Source organism: Paramisgurnus dabryanus, chromosome 19, assembly GCF_030506205.2.
Source record: "Paramisgurnus dabryanus chromosome 19, PD_genome_1.1, whole genome shotgun sequence".
Lineage (NCBI taxonomy): Eukaryota > Metazoa > Chordata > Actinopteri > Cypriniformes > Cobitidae > Paramisgurnus > Paramisgurnus dabryanus.
Window position 1 is genome coordinate 8,525,870 of NC_133355.1, and position 17,682 is coordinate 8,543,551.

A 17,682-nucleotide genomic window follows, 5' to 3' on the forward strand; every position below is an offset into this window, starting at 1 on the left:
GATATCTCACTCACAAATACATTCAATGCAAACGAAAGCTAATTAGGACTTATTAGCAAATGGCACAAGACCTCACTGCTCTCAATGACTATTTTAATATCACTGTTGACATTCACATGAAAGCATAGACGTTTTGGGAGGGCAAGACTACTCGATAAACACATGGACGTTTTTCTGGATGAAAAGCTTAATAACATATATTTCAACCGATTCAAATTATTTTCAATCTAAATGCAAAAATAATTTGTCCCCAGTTTGAGTTTCGATAGTTAGCCTTTGAATTATTAGTTGTCATTGGGAAATGTGAAAATGTATGCTTGTCAAGCATTGATTTAATTTTTTTTTCAATGTAGCAGGCCAAAGCTCTCAATGCAGTGTCTATGATTCTTCTCCGTCCTCGTTCTGTGCATCAATAACACTGCATTTTGATTTAATTTCTATGGAAGCCAAAAACCACAACTCAAGGTGAATTGCAGACTAGGAGAAACAGCTATTATATTAAAGTGTACGGTTTAATTTGTCGAAGTCTTATTATACTATCTAATTTGAGTTCTCATTAATCTGTTTTCAGTGGAATTGGTAAACGAATTAAATTACAAAAGACATGGATCTTAAGCCTTCATGATGCATGTACAGGAAAAAAGAGTGAAATTAAGCAAATTGATGTTCCAGATACACATCCACGTTCAGGCAGTGTAGTGTTGTTTTGCACCTCTCAGGGATATGAGTCACTATCAGCCCTACATACTTTAATCTCTTGCTAACAGGAATTAGCAAACATGAATGAATCAATATTAGACTTAATAATTAAGTTGCTTATTGCTGCCTCTGAATGAGCATGATCTACTTCACACAAAGCTATCATGGTAATATAAATTAAAAATTAAAACGGGTATAGATGCCAAAAGAATGGAAACTGAGGCTATCCCGAGATTCATTGCGCGCCTGTAACGGCTGAATATTTAAATAAAAAACTTTGTTAAATAAAAGTGTGTATTTTGCAGAAAATGTATTTTTGTATTATAAAATATGTTTTGTATTAAAGAGCACCAATGATCCTATTCACGATTTAACATTACCTTTGGTGTGTAAGTATATATATTTGTACATGTTAATGATATGCAAAAGGTATAAACCCCAAAGTAACCCCAAAGTAAACAATGACACGAATTATCATCTCCAACGTAAATCTCTTTTTTTGGACTACAACAAACACATTGTAGGCAACAGTTTACTTCCTGGGATTGGTGATGTAGAGAAGTCCCAAATTATCATAATTCCTCCCGCTTCGGACTTAGCCTGTAAGTTAACTCCTGTTAGCATTGCATTGTGCGCAAATATTTCAAACATGGTAAGGAGCGTCACAGAGGTATGCAGGCCAATCACAACATACAGATTAGCTGGCCAATCAGGGACACAGAGCTTTTTAAATCTGTGCGTTTCAGGAAGAGAGTGAAATCTGGAGCTACAAAAATGTACGGTATGTGGAAAATACCACGCAAACACATTGTATTTATTATGTTGTGTGTTGTGAACACACAACATAATGTTGTTTTTTAGCAATATAATAGGTGCTCTTTAATATTATTATATGTATTTTACTTTTAGTGATTTTACATCATACATTTTTTGTGCTGATACATAATATTTGTATTGTGTAGGTAATTGGTTCATAAAAGCATTAAGGTACTTGAGGTTGTGCTGTATCTTGAAAAGAAATTCCACTTTGTGTCATGCCTAATGGTGGATTTACACCAGCCGCGTTTGAGGCTTCAAATACGCGTATACCGCGTCTAGTTTGCCGCTTCATTCACGCGTGAAATTCTAGTCATCGAGACATTCACACGGAAATTTGCGTTAAGGGAGGGGCTTCTGCAACTCTGCTTGCTTTCTGTAATCACGTCACTACTAGAGCAACTCGCACGTTTCCCGAGGCAACGCTCAATTCACGCCATTCTCACTCATTCGACCTCCAGACACGCGTCAACGCATCTTCACATTGACTTAACAATGAAATCACTCGCGATTGATGCCTCTACCGCGGCTAGTCTGAACGCAGCATAACAACGGCGTTTAGTTGTGACTTATTCACGATTCAGCACAGCCTCATGTACCTTATTGTTTACAAATATCACAATGCAATCCAGACCCCCCATGTTATAATGTCCAACTTTACAGCAGAAATAAATATGTTTACTGCCTGGTACAAAAAGTGGTTTTGGTCTATATAGCTAAATTTGCCCTCCATATCAACTGTGAGGGGTGATTTTTTTTTTGTAACTCATCCATTTAAATTATATTGAGTCTTAGAGGGCGTGCACACTAGGGATGGCGAAAACGAAAAATTTTCTTGACCGGCCACCGAGCCTCATTGGCCGGTTGAAACCGGTTAACTGATAGGCCTATTAGTTTAAAATATGCTATGCTATTTAAAATAAACAGCCATTTCGAGCCGCGCCTGCAATTTCGCAACTCGCATCTCTCTGCGCTCTGCCTCCGGCTCACACACACACAGACCTCACAATACTTTTTAAATCCCCTACAGCGCGAAACATGAGTCCCGCAAACGGTGCCGTGCTTAGTTTCGAAATAGTTTAGGTACTAGGTGATCGCGTTGAACTTGAAAATAAAGGCGTTTGTGAAGCTCATTTGAAAATTGCCGCGGCTCATTTAATAAAATGACAGCTCAGCAAGAGACTGCGCTTTAGTTTGGGGTAGTAATATTAAAGACATAGGATGATCATCATCACCTTTTCTGTTACCACTGAAATATAGATGTAATGTATTTCCAAATCTAAACCCATCTTATGCGGAATGTTGCCTAATAGACTGCAACACGATAAAACCAATGGATTAAACGGGCACCTTCAGAATGTGTAAAAGCACCGGCCAAAGCAGGTCTCGCACTGTTTTTGTTCTAGAACAAATGCTGCAAAGATATTTAATGCTTGTATGAGGCATATAGGCCTACGCTGAGTTTTATTTATTTATGATGAGGTGCGTTCTAATTAACAATGCAATGCAAGTGAACGCGCAGTGCCGGCGCCTTCATGCACGGACCGGTAATTATATACTCTGCTATATTTGCTTTTTATTTAATAAATACATGCATTTGGTTGATTAAACATTTATTAAAATTAAGATACAATTTATACAAAACGAAATTCACTTCAAAGAAATGCTTTCTACAAAGCAAAACTTAATAAAGTGGTAAAAATCATGGCTGAGGATTTACAGAAACAAAACTTACTCTGCACTTTACTGTTAGCCTAAAAGACATAAATGTTAATAATTTGGAACACAACCAGGAGAGACTTTAATTTTAATTATTGTATTACTGTATTTTATTTACTATTCGAATAAAGGAATTTATCAAAAAATAGCCTGTAGCATTTACTTTTCGCAAACCTTGTGAACATGCAAAACCAAAAGCAGTGACCTGGCGCCAAATGTTTTTTTATTGGTTTATAAAGTACAAACAGACCAGTTATGAAAAACTGAGTGTGAGGGATTTGTTCACTTCACACAAAAAGATCTTGGAAAGAAAGAGATGACTAACTGTAGTAGGGTTTAGTCCACTGTCTATAATAGCCTAATTTACAGATCCCTTTTTTTAACCGACAACCGACAACTTTGACCGGTTAACATTGATACGGTCAACCATCGGTCAAACGGTCATCGGTTAACATCCCTAGTGCACACCAAAGCTTTTACGCCGGCATATATTTTCAATTGTTTCCAATGAAAGCTCTGCGTTTTTCAAAAAAGCCAGCACCTAGTAGTTTTTGGGTGAAAAGCTCCGCTTGTCAATGTCAGTTCTCACACGGCCGTCCAATCACAGTGGAGGAGGGGCAGGACATTACCACCGCAACCAACCAGTGCATTGTACAACGACTGACAAACAAAGCAGAAGTATCACAGCTACCAAAGCAATCTGCTGAAGAAAGCTGGCGCTCAGCTGGGATTCGGCGTTTTCAGCTGCTTTTAAAGGCTTTGGTGTGCACACCCCCTTAAAGTTCCGCATAATTAAGGGTGTGGCCACTTGAGTGACAGGTGAACTCCCACTACTGTCAATACCGTCGATCTCGGCGGGTATGGTTTCAGCAACCAGGCACCTTAGCTCCACTGACGTCCCGCCTCTTTGTCCATTTTCGGTTATCCACAAGTGATGCATGGTAACGCGCTGCCAAGATGGTGGCGGCAGGCTCTGCCAATTATTGGCTTTAATAAATGCTCTTCACAAACCTACGGGTGAAGTCACGGACATTATGTCCATATTTTACAGTCTATAAAGCAGGCTTTTAAAATATAATTCAGTTATTTTTGACATTGGTGTAAATGTAATCTAAATATGTTTCATTGAGACTTAACTGTATAAATTATTATGGACTAATGATGGCTGCATGGGTTATGGTTAATGAAATGTTAAACCTTTTAAATCACCAGCATCTATGACTGACACAGATACAGTCACACAGTTGCAGCAAATAAAAATGAATATTTTGGCTTTGTTAACTGTCTGTGTACCTGGCATCTGTCCAGATCACTGGATTACAAAAAGCAGTTTACACCCACAACAATCTGAATAAATATTTTCTGAAAATACGCTTTTTTCTCTCTCCTTTTCCAGCCTCCCTCATTTTCTCGCCTTCTCTCTGCCTGACTTGACTTCAAAAAGGCATTTGATTTCTGTCTGGTGTTGAGGGACTGCATGACTTAAATGCAAGAAGAGAGATACGCAGTCTTAAATTGTAATGAAATCAACTTCAAATACGAGCCGTCCGGGCAAGATCTGCTCTCGATAGTCAATGTGTGTTTGTTTGCGACTGCAGTGAGGGTTATTTAAAGACTCTTTCGCTTTCATGTTGAGTGCACAAATCTGTGTGCGCATTAAGACATACGAAAGTGAATTTAAATGTATGCTTACATTTATAGACCTCGGCTGAAGGATCTATGATCTTTCGAGTAACAGTGTCATTTCTCAGAGGAATTTATAACATCCGTTGCTACGTTTGCACATGCTAGAAATACATGTTCAACAATGAGATGTTTATGCTCATTCAAATGCATTTCTATATTTTCCAAAAATAAATGTGATCTGCATTTGCATATTTTTGAGTATGAGTGCCTCTCATGGGACATAGCTGAAAAATAATTCATGAAGGCCCTCTTTACTTTTTTTGCGCCATAAATGTCTCGGTTTCCAAGGTGCACATCTATGAATTGATGGTGGCCCTTGATCCATCATTTACAGTGAAATACACCAGCGCTATCTGATGTCCACACCTATCACTCAGAAAACTTTTTAATACTTAAACAGCTTTAAAGAAACCGGCCCACATCCGAACGGTTGCACTTCTATTGCCAAAATTCCTACATGTATTCTCTTAAACTGTTGCACCTTCCAAAAACATTTCCTATGTAGTCTTTGTTTTATAGCATAACACTTGCTTTGAATGCCACTTGTGATTGCCAAGCACAGTAATGTTTGCTTCATCTATGATTGGTTTTACCATTTCATGCATCATATCTTATATAAGCACACCATAAACCTTAAGCACAAGCTTTATCACTGACCTGGGGGCAGGTAGGTGCAATAGCCACTGGAGTTCACCACCACATTAGATTTAAAGGTAGAATCAAACTTGTCATCTGCACTGCAAATAGATAGAGTGGATACATATAAATATACAATACATTTAAATAGACAGTAGTGATAAGATGTGAATGAGGAGGGCCAAAAGAGGAAGAAGTTGCAAGCCAGATTCGAACTCGCAGTGCATAAGCAATCAAAGCAGGCAATTTTGCATTTAAAATACGTTTGTCCAAACACAGCCCAGACGTCTAGGCAAAAACAAAAAATTTGGGCTGTTAGTGAAAAATTATTAGACATCTAACCATTCACTCTAAAAATGGCTGGATTATGTTTGACCCATGTTGGGTAAATATTGGACAAAACACATCACAGGGTGACCCAATTGACCCAATGCTGGATTGTTTTAACCCAACTGCTTGGTTATTATGAACCATGGTTACACAACAACAACCCAACATTGGGTTATTTTTAACCCAGCATGTGTTTTGTTCAAAATATACCCAACATGGGTCAAAAATAATCCAGCTATTTTTAGAGTGTAGTCCGAAAAAAAAATGAAATTAAAAAAATAAATGAAACCAAACACAAGGTATTAACTCTTTCCCCGCCATTGATAATTTATTTTGTCAATTAAGAGAAAACATTTGCATAAAAACCGTGTTTCTGATGAGGTTTTATGTTAATCTGTTATACCGCAATAATCCCAATTTATAAAAAAACTAAAGCAAAAAAATTATTTATTCATTTTTAACTCTGTGTATGTTTTGATAATCATTTTGAATCTGATCTCTAACAATTTAAGAGTTTATAAACACAGAAAAAAATAAATATAGATTTTGTTTGTTTGTTTAATTTGATATGTTTGTATGTTTATATATTTTTAGAAGAAAATTTTCCTGGAAGGCATTTTGTGAAACTTTTGTTAAAATCGATATTCGATATACCATATGGTAAATAATGCGGTATTTGCTGTGCGATATGTTTTTGCTTATTCTAAAACTGATTTAATTTGTATTAACATGTATAGTTTTACTACTGCATAAAACTAATCAGACATTGTTAAAATGTAAACAAAAACAAATAAAACATATATCTGTGTGTCAGGTTCTGTATTATCCGCATCGACCTAAAACTTTGACCATAGAAGTATTGTAATGAAATCGCTCATTTATTGTGAAATAAAGTGTGTACATTTGTGATATTCTGGTAATTTAGGTTTATTGTGCAGCCTACCAAACATCCTATAATCACTGTTGACTTTGCTTGGTGAAATATAAAACATCTTTACAAGTTCTTTTGGCAAAAACGACATGGAATAAAATTTAAGTTATTTTATAGATTAGGTTACTCATAGCCAGACTATAAAGCGTCTATAATTAACCTACACAATGATATGATGGCTATGGCTTGCTGGGATGTTAACCAGCTCCAACAATAGAAATTCAAATACAGATGAGATTGAAGTCTTTGATTTTCTCCGTGAAGCGGAAGCTAAATATGCAATGAGGTTCTTTCCAGTCATAAAGTTATAACTCAATGTGAATAAATTATGTCCCTTTCAAAAATTAGCTTAAGGCCATGATTATATTTAATGTATAACAATGCAGCAAGCTCCCATGTGAATCACAAATTAAAAAAGAGAGTCTATGAAGAAGGCTGTTAGGCTGTTTGGACACCGGCTATTCTACTGAACGATCTGCTTTTGCCCAAGGACCAAATTTTCAGTTCATTGATCTGTAGTTGCTCCTCTGTTTAGGCCTGCAGGTTGAATTATTGTTCTGATACTGCAGTCCTCAATCACACACACACACACAAAACAATGTCTGCTCGTTGCAATTCACCAGAATTCTTTACCGCTTCCTTCGAGCACACATGAGCGGACCATTTTTAATCTTGCCGTTTATCATCTAAAAGGGGGCTGCGAACTGTAATGCAGGATTTGAGATTCAAACCTACAAACATTCATTTAGTATACATTTTTATCAAAAACAATTGATTGAATGCTATTTTTTCCCTCAATATGCCAATGGATGTGTATGTATAAGGGGGAATTGTATAGCCCACCTGTTGTAGAGCAGAATATCAGGGGTCCATATTTGTTCTGTGGTGAAGCGAAGGTTTTTGACTCCTGGATACTCGGACTGGTTCCACTGTAGATAGTGATCATACCAATGCTGTTGAACATACAAGACATGTTTAGATGTTTAGGTTTCAAAACACACTTAAATATGATGACAACATTTTTAATACCAAATTCAATGCCAGTGTTTTAAAAATTACAGTTTAAACCTGAGAATATGCTTTGAAAACAATTTGATTACAGATTAGGGCTACTCGAAATCATAATCACGATTATTTTGCTCAAAATCATAACCATGACGAGTTAACATGATTACTCAGTGGCTTTGAAAACATGCATTTATTTAAAATGTTTATTAAGTAAGATTTGCAATAGGCTACATGTGTCAAAGCAGTTGTGCCATACAAACACATTGATCCAAATATTTTAATCATATAATAATGGTTTTAAAGGCGACATTTTACAAGACTTTTTTAAAAATGTCAAATAAATCTTTGGTGTCCCCAGAGTACAAAAAATACTCAAAATACCACATAGATAATTAATTATAACATGTTAAAATTGCAACTTGGTAGATGTGAGCAAAAATGTGGCAGTGTCGTGGTTGGATAGTGCAGATTAAGGGGCGGTATTATTCCCTTCTGACATCACAAGGGAAGCCAAAGAAATTTTGAGCAACATTTGTAACCAAACAGTTTTGAGCACCATTGACTTCAATAGTATTCTTCTTCTGTTCTATGGAATTCAATGGTGCTTCTGTTTCCTGCTTGATCAGGAGAACAAAGAAATGTTTAGACTAGAGGTTTGTAACAACTTGATGATGAGTAAATAATGGCAAATTTTAGAGACATATAGAAATTAAAGAAAACATATTCACTCTTAAAAATGCTGGGTTTTTCAACCCAGTGTTGGGTCAAAAAGAGGCAAACACACTGTTGGGTCAAATATAAACATTTTCTGGCTTCATTTAACTTTTTTTGTCCCATGCATTTTAAGAGTGTAGTACATTTACCTGTCTGTCTGTCTGCCTAAATGTTAAAATAAGCAAATATCAAAGTTTACTGAAGTGTAGCTCACCATGTTAAGCCAGATATTGGAGGTCAATATCTGATTCTTCTCATCCTGTCAAAGCAAGAGAGATTTAAACGAAATCTGGAATTAGCCAAATGCACACATCACATGTCAGATAATGTGAGTTATGACCAGTGCTGGGCTAAATGTAATATGACTCATTACTAGTTACTCCTTTCATAAAAAATTGGTAATTGCCATTAATTGCATAATTTTTGCAGTCTCCGAATCCATGACAATTATGGATAGATTACTGGCTCAAACTATTTTTTAACAGGGTTTCCGCGGGGTTGTAAAAAGTAGTAAAAGGTAGTAAATTAAATTATGCCAAATTAAGGCCAGTAAAAAGTAGTAAAAAGTAGTAAGCGTCATCTGACCAGGTAGTAAATTTTCGATTGCCTTTTGTAATGTTATGATGCCTGGAAATTAGTTCAAATCACCTGCATATCTGGGCAAATAATCAAAGGTCTTTCGTCTCTGGGATGTGATCAAAGCCTGGAGTGGAACCAAATCACGTTCCTCTCTCCGCTGTAAGCGTTCTGTAATCACTACGGACCGGATCCACTCCGGGTTTTCTGACTGTATCACGTTAAGCTGAGGTAAAACTTTATTTTAGCTAGCATGGTCAAACTTATAATGCAGGAAGGCTCCGATGTTTTGAAGATCGATAAAGGTGTAAAAGACGATTGACTTGGCTTAGCGAAATGATGAAGATTGGCAAGCCTTTCAGTTCGTGGGCTAAGAAAACAGGTAATTGCGTGTCTTTGCACAGTATGACTAACGTAAGGGGTCCTCTATTTTGGGGGTAAATGTATTCTCACGTTACTGATCATCCGCGGCACGCTAATGCTATGCTGATATAGCCAGTGGCTGGTACAACGGGTTTGTTTAACTCGTGGGTAAACTTCATGTGGCGCCACAACAACCAAAAGGCAGATGACATCCAAATCCTGTGAGAGCGATTGACGAGGAATCATAAGAGGAGACTGCTTCCGAAATGCTCTCGCGGGACTTTGATGTCATCCACCTGTCGGTTCTTGCAGTTGCATTTGCGTGTGGGCACAAAAACGTAACATTTGTACACATATTTAAGCACAGCAGTTTAAAAACAAGTGATTTTAAGCCATTCAAACACAAACAACAGTGCGTCCGCTGTTTCTGTGTCAGAGGAGCAGGCTAGGCGCGCATTCGTTTCTCATTGAGCTTGTGTTGTACGTATTTTTGCCGCTTTATTGGCCTTAAATAACACATATGCCTCAAAAATCCCGTCTTTGCAAATATCCTCATATAAACACGACCATTTAGGTCTTAGGAGAAAGTAAACAGCAGAAACATTGCGCATAAACTAGCACATCAGCGCTGCCTCTATTGTAACATAATATTTTGTTGAGAAATGTACAGTCATTCAATTAACAACTGTCACTATGGTTACAGACATTCCTGTGCGAATTCTACACGAGTTTGACTCGAGTTACTCGTTCAGGGTTTATATTCATACATAACGTTACTGTATTAGAGCTGTGACTGTAAACTGTTGTGTGAACAGAACAGACCCTGGATTATTTGTTTATGTGTACTGAATAATATGATATTAAAAAGTTGTATTTGTTCACATTAGTAAATGCATTATATAACATAAACAAACAATGAAAAATATAGAGTATATAATCATTAATTAATTCTTGTTTATGTCATTACAGTAATTGACGGTGGTTCATGGTGCATTCACTAATGTTAACAGTTTCAACTTTGATTAAAAAATTATTAGTAAATGCTAAAATAAATACATTTACAATTAATAAATAATTAATAAAAGATTCATTAAAGGTGGTGATATTCATGTTTTCTTTTTATACAGTATAGTGAGTTATTTATGTTTCGCCTTAATCTGAAATGCCCTGCAAACTACAGCTACCTATATGCCACATGAGACTTCGATATGGAATTTATGGCAAAAAAATCTCCCCTTAAAATGCTATTGGTCTCGCCTACATAAAGTGTTAGGTAAAGGAATATGACTTGGCCTGAAAAATATTTCAGTCAGAAGAATTTTTTTCACTTTAATTCTTTTTTGTATGTTATATATGTCAAAATCTGTGTAAATAATAGAAAGGTCGCTGATTAACACTTGCAATTCAGTGTCGTGATGGTTTTAAAAAATATTCTGAAGGTAGTAAAAAAGGTAGTAAAAAGTAGTAAATTTAACTTAAGGATTTCTGTATAAACCCTGTTTAAACAACTTCTGTAATTTAATTAAGCAGTAACATATATACAAAAATCGGCAAGAGGGTGGAACCAACCAAACATGTTGGCAGAATGAAAAAGAGCTAGCTTCCTGTTGGTCACATTGTGACAAAGTAACTATTAACTAAAATTTTTTGTAATATTATTAAAAAAAAATTTTTTTAGGAATTAGTTATACTACTCGTTACCAGTGAAAGTAATATTATTACAGTAATATTATTACTAGTCATTAGTTACTGCCCAACACTGGCTATGACTAATTATATGGTAGTCTGACCCAGTGGCGGCCGGTGACTTATTTTTTTAAAGGCGCTCGATACAAAGTTTGTCACAACATGTATGTAGCCCGTCATGTGTGTGGTTACTAATTTCAAAATATGTGTTCTGCGCGTCGAGTGATCCTATGTGCATCACGTGTCTTGTCAAAATAAGACAAGACACGCATGAGATTATGCAAAAATCGAGCAAACGTGAGCGTCTCTTTTTTTCATAAACCCTTTAGACGCCTACACATATTTTGAATTTGCGCCCCTCGGATTAGCAGTCACGAGCCGCCACCGTTCTGACCCATGTAAATTCTGTTGCTCTTTTATAATTTAAGAGTAAACAGGGGCTTATTTATAGTTAAGTTTCAGATATTTCTTCTCAAGATCCTTTTTGAGAAAATAAGGGATAGTTCACCAAAAAATGCTAATTCTGTCATTATTTACTCAACCTCAAGTTGTTACAAACCTGTAAGAATTTCTTTGTTCTGCTGAACAAAAAATATTTTAAAATAAAAATTATCTGTACTAAAGCAGGAACATGAGCACAATTGACTTCCATAGTTGGAAAAGAAAATAAAATACTATAGAAGTCAGTGGTGCTCAAAAACGGTTTGGTGACAAAAAATTCTTAAAATATTTTTTCTTTGTGTTCAGCAGAACAAATACATTTATACAAGTTTGTAACAACTTGAGGGTGAGTAAATGAAGACAGAATTTTCATTTTTGGGTGAACTATCCCTTTAAAGATACACTATGGGACATTAGTTGATATACGATCACAGAATATCTGAAATAATTGCCCAGAAAATATGATATTAAACAAGTGTTTGAACTTTAAGGGGTGGTTTCCCAGACAGGGATTAGACTAGTCCTGGACTAAAATAAATGTAAGAGATGTCCAAACTGAAAACAACACTGACTTTTTTCCCTTAAAATTCCCACAAGTAATGTTTTTATAAGGCATGTTTGTTAAAACTAGTTATATTACCCAGTTAAACTAAGGCCTAGTCCTGGTTTAAGCTAATCCCTGTCCGGAAAACCGCCCCTTAATGTTTTGACTTAAGCAGCATATTCTCCCTGACCCCTATTTTTAAACTCTTTGCTACGTTTATATTTAGTCATTCAGCTGACGCTGTTATCCATGAGTGACTTACAAACGAGAGAGCATTTAACATTTAGTCCAATTGCGGTCTTGGAGAAGAAACAACTGATTAGTAATTGAGTATTAAAGACATCTGATTTCTCATTTTGGCTTTGTAATCAAACAGATTGACTTACCACATCCATTATCTGGACCAAGCTCAATGAGAGAAAAACAGTGAGGGGTTGAGAATCATTGGCGACAGGCCTCTCCATGCGGTTATAGTCCTTCAGGAGGTTTTTTAAGAGGGTCCTCTGGTGCGGACCTTGTAGTGACACTGAAATAAAACATGGATCTACCACACCACTCTGAATAATAACTTTAAATCCAGACTAAAGGGATACATACAGAGAGAAACAATCACATATGCAAACAAAGAGAGAGAGAGATGGATGGATGGATTTTTCAAGTGATATCAAATGCATAAAGGACTATAGTAGTATAAAACCGTTCAATTATTTCTACCCAAAAGCCGCATAAACGACGTGTTAAAGCAGCGTGAAGCGTGTGTCCGCATCTGTTTTTGTGGCACAGTCAAGGTGCGGCTAAATGGAAGAACATTAATTCAGCTGGCGCTGAGCTGACAGTTATAAGACTGAATTTATTATATCCTCTATGAAACCAGCGTTAGCCTCAAGACATATAACTGGTGTAAAATCTTGTTTCTTATTCGGGCTACCAAACAGCAGGCATTTGTAAAGCTGATGTTGGGTTCACAGCATACAGGTAATATTGAACTACAAATTCCCTCAGGCATTCTGACCCGAATACGACCATGATTGGATATGAAAGGAAAATAAAGATAGCTTGTGTTGTTGTTACAGAGCTCGTACAAACACTTCAGGGCAACTCTTTCATGAACAAGAAACATGAAGCATTGTTTCTCCATAATATTCCCGGGCTAATGTAACCTTACAGATCCCTTAACAGTAATGTCTGAGCTTTAGATGAAAATCAGACCTGAAGTTTGATTTCGTTGAGATGTCAATCATGTTCTGATATAGGTTAGACTGAGATCTCCTTAACGTAAATTATTCATTTTTATTTTATATGTATGATTGAATACAAATTTATTTTTTTATTAGATTAATAATTTAATACTCATTGTCATGGATCACAAGATGTTACAGGCCATAGTAATATAGTATTTTCTATAGTAATGGTCTTATATAGCATGATTTCTTGTTGTCCGAAATAGTCAAGTGTCGATTATGTTACTGGCAAACTCTGTTATCAGGACTGACAGTCATGTATGTTTGAGTGACAGCGTGACTGCCAGTTTTGTTACAGGTACGTAGTGTCAACACCGTTACTATACTTTGGTAACAGAGCATGACTAAGTTGTCTGAGTCTCCAAAGACCATTTGAAAATAAGTAATTCAGACAAGTCTGACCAGTCTGGGAGAAAAGCTAAACCAATTCTGCAAAGCAATTTCGGCTGGGTTATGTTAATTACTACAGCATAAATTCACTCTTGGGTTTCTTAATGAAGTTAAGTAGATGAATTAACAAGACATAAATTAAAATACAGCTTGGTTAGAATGGCTGCTGCATAACAGTGTGGTTGGGTCATTCTTCATTTGGGGTGGCAAATGCTTGTTTGTTTTCTTTTAATAAAATGTATTGTTATGCATTTAAAATTAGTTTAATATTCTACATCCATTAAAATTGTTTCATTTTAAAGGATTAGTCTATTTTCTTTAAACAAAATCCAGATAATTTACTCACCACCATGTCATCCAAAATGTTAATGTCTTTCTTTGTTCAGTCGAGAAGAAATTATGTTTTTTGTAGGAAAACATTCCAGGATTTTCTCATTTTAATGGACTATAATGGACCCCAACACTTAACAGTTTTAATGCAGTTTAAAATTGCAGTTTCAACGGACTCTTAACGATCTCATACGAGGCATAAGGGTCTTATCTAGCGAAACGATTGTCTTTTTTGGCAAGGAAAAAAATGCACTTTTAAACCACAACTTCTCGTCTATCTGCGGTCCTGTGACGCGCCAGCGCGACCTCACGTAATACGTCATCATGTCAAGAGGTCACGGATGATGTATGCGAAACTACGCCCCAGTGTTTACAAATGTGGAGAAAGAGGACCGTTCTGACGTAGTTGTATGTGGAATGATACTAATAAATGTCTTTGTGTCAGTTTATTGTTAAAATGGTCCGCAAATGTGCGTTTCATATAACACTTGACCTTTCAACATCATTACGCAATTACGCGAGTTCGTGCTGGCACGTCACAGGACCGGAGGAAGATGAGAAGTTGTGGTTTAAAAGTGCATATTTTTTATTTTTCTTTCCAAAAATGACAATCAAGTTTCACTAGATAAGACCCTTATGCCTCGTTTGAGATCGTTTAGAGTCCTTTGAAACTGCATTAAAACTCTTAAGTGTTGGGGTCCATTAAAGTCCATTAAAATGAGAAAAATCCTGGAATGTTTTCCTCAAAAAACATAATTTCTTCTCAACTGAACAAAGAATGACATCAACATTTTGGATGACATGGTGGTGAGTAAATTAACTGGATTTTTTTTTTTTTTTTAAGAACATTGACTAATCCTTTAAATAAAAAAAACAATGGTGAAACATCCACTTATGACTGTGGTGTTACCAATATTTGAAGTAATTAAGACAGTAACACCACAGACAAATAAGCCTAAATCCATTATTTTCTAAAAAAAGAGGCTGTCATCATGATGATTTTAAGATTAGGGGACATTTAAGAAATATTAATGTATGTATTTATCAAAATTTTTATTAAAATATGTAAAATCTGCAAGTACTGCACGAATTGTGTGTATCCTACATAATACAAATGTGAAAACATAATAATAATAATAATTTATTGGTATTTAAAGTTTATTTTAACTGTTTTAACCACTTGCCACCCCAACTAAAGAATGACCCGGTTACTAACATGTCGCAATCTATATTTCAAGCATAGGTTCTGCATTCATGTTTCGTGAGGGTCATGAAGGTCACGTATTCAATGACTTCATCAAGATATTTAAATGAAGCTGAGAAATAATTAATATTCAGGGTTAGTTATATTTATTCATTAAAATGTGCCCTCACCAACGTTTACGTTTAACCCATGACCTTGATTTACACACTTCCCCTGTCTTCCTAATATATTTTCACCAAAACCTATGTATAAAATAAAAACCAAAAAAGTTTTTATAACTTTTTAATTTTAAATAAATAAAATTTAACACTTTTTTTAATCTCTTGGTTCATACAGGCAAAAACAGAAAGTATGATTTACATTGATTTCAAGGATGTTGTACCTTTTAAATTTTAAACGAATAGGCAAAAACTTACATAAACTAAATGAAAGCTATTTTAAACAATGTGGGGTGGTTTCCCGGACAGGGTTTAGAATAATTCAGGACTACGGCCTTAGTTATATTAGGACATCTAAGTAGTATTACAAACAAACCTTGCAAAAACATTACTGGAGTGCATGTTGAGACAAAACAGTGGCACTGATATATGTTAAGATATGAATAGTTTTTAAATTAAGGCAGCATTTTAGAATAAGCCCTGTCCTGGAAACTACCTCTGGATGTTTTAAAACTGAACTTAGACTTAAAACAGACTCAAGTGCGATTATGCAAATATTTGAAGTGCTCAGATGCAAAAGCAACTAAACACTTTCGTTAAAAATGAGATTATGATACTGACAAATGCTCTTGGCACGCAGTACATCCCCTTAATCCTGGCCTCAGGCTATTCAGAAATACATGATTTTTATCAAAGTCCTCTAAGTGCACGGAAGAAGATTTTGGTGAACGACAGGCTCGTACCTCAAGGTGCATGAGGTTTTTAGCCTTTTACCTTTATTCAGACAGGACAGTGAAGAGCGAATATAGAGACGTTTTAGAAGTGGAGATTTGTGGATGTACTTAGAGGGTTTTGCAGCAAGAGATTGAATTTGATTAAAAAACAATGAAATGACAAAAGTGACATTTGCGAAAATAAAGCATTGCAATTACTGACGAATAACATTTTCATTGCCATTTAAGTGAAATTATTGAACCTAAACATGATAAAAAATGCTCATTTACAAGACAACACGTTAGATGCACTTAGAGGGTTTTGCATTTGAGCTCTTCAATTCTTAACTGCTTCTATAACTTCTGCACACTTGAAAACATCCAAATATAAAGCATTATAAAGAAAACCGTCATGTATATGAAACTAAACCATATGACTCAGTGTGAGACTGAAAACCAGAATAAAAGTTCTCTCTATGATATGACAGACAGACAGACAAAGAAAGAATGGAAAATGAAAGAGAGTCAATCGATTAAAAAAAAAACACTCCCCATCTACTCCAATGCAGCAACATGTCCATAAAAACACCAGAGGAGAACTACAAACGCTTTCTTTGCCTCCATCAGCCACATGCAGTTTGTATACTCATGGATTTAGAGGAAAAAGAGCGAGAGATGAGAGGAAAAGAGAGAGAGAGAGAGAGAGAGAAGGGATGGGGGAGCAGTTTATGATTGCAGCTTCTAATTCTTTACTGCAAAGCAATTTGATCTCTTTCTGTTTTACGTTCCTTCTGATCTTTCCTCACTGCTATAAGTTGTAAGAAAACCCCTTTTAAAACATCTGGAAGAACAAGGTTGCCCAAACGCAAAAAGACGCAGAGACTATACAGATTCCTCTCCAAATTCTCTTCTAATCTTGTTAGAAACAAAAATGTACATTGTACATTCACATACATATACAAGTGTGAATACTGAGGAACCTACCTTGGATCAGAGAAGAGATCCCAAACAGAGTAAAAGCCAAAGAGTGCCACATTCCAAGAGATAGGAAAAACAGGTATATGCTCAGATGTGAAGAAGAAGAATATATCCTGGAGGAGAGCAGGAGAGGACGGAAAACCAAGAGCTTCTTGATGCAAGCAGTGGACAGAATAAATGTGGATGAGAGAGAGAGAGAGAGAGAGACTGTTACCCAGTGCTGTCAGCAAATCGCAGCAAGTGAGAGCTGAGAAAACAGGACCTGACTGCTTTGAGACGTACAAGTCAGATCTCTCTCTTCTCCCCACCCCCCAAATCCCTAAGATTCCCAGAGAAGGACAGATAGATAAATGGGCAGGCAGATTGAAAATACAAAGGGGGGTGATCAAGGACAAAACTAAGGGTCTTCGTATAACTAAAGAAAAACTAATTCGCTTTAATCTTTTCTTGCAAGTCTCTTTTTCTGTTTCTCTCTCTCTCTCTGTGTCCTATTTTCTTTCTCTGTTAATTTTGTATAAA

The 17,682-nt window shown here is 36.0% G+C and overlaps 1 protein-coding gene across 1 annotated transcript in view; it reads right to left on the bottom strand.

The window, feature by feature from the left end:
* chrna11 (cholinergic receptor, nicotinic, alpha 11) overlaps window positions 1-17,327 on the bottom strand; it is a 37,804-nt gene extending 20,477 nt beyond the window's left edge. Inside the window, exons 1-5 of the mRNA XM_065287737.1 lie at window positions 17,170-17,327; window positions 12,536-12,675; window positions 8,754-8,798; window positions 7,661-7,770; window positions 5,578-5,657 (exon numbers count right to left, since the gene is read on the bottom strand). Coding sequence (XP_065143809.1) covers window positions 5,578-5,657; window positions 7,661-7,770; window positions 8,754-8,798; window positions 12,536-12,675; window positions 17,170-17,221 — 427 coding nt within the window. The 5' untranslated portion in view covers window positions 17,222-17,327. The remainder of the gene's footprint in view (window positions 1-5,577; window positions 5,658-7,660; window positions 7,771-8,753; window positions 8,799-12,535; window positions 12,676-17,169) is intronic.
* Between the last annotated feature and the right edge of the window lie 355 nt (window positions 17,328-17,682).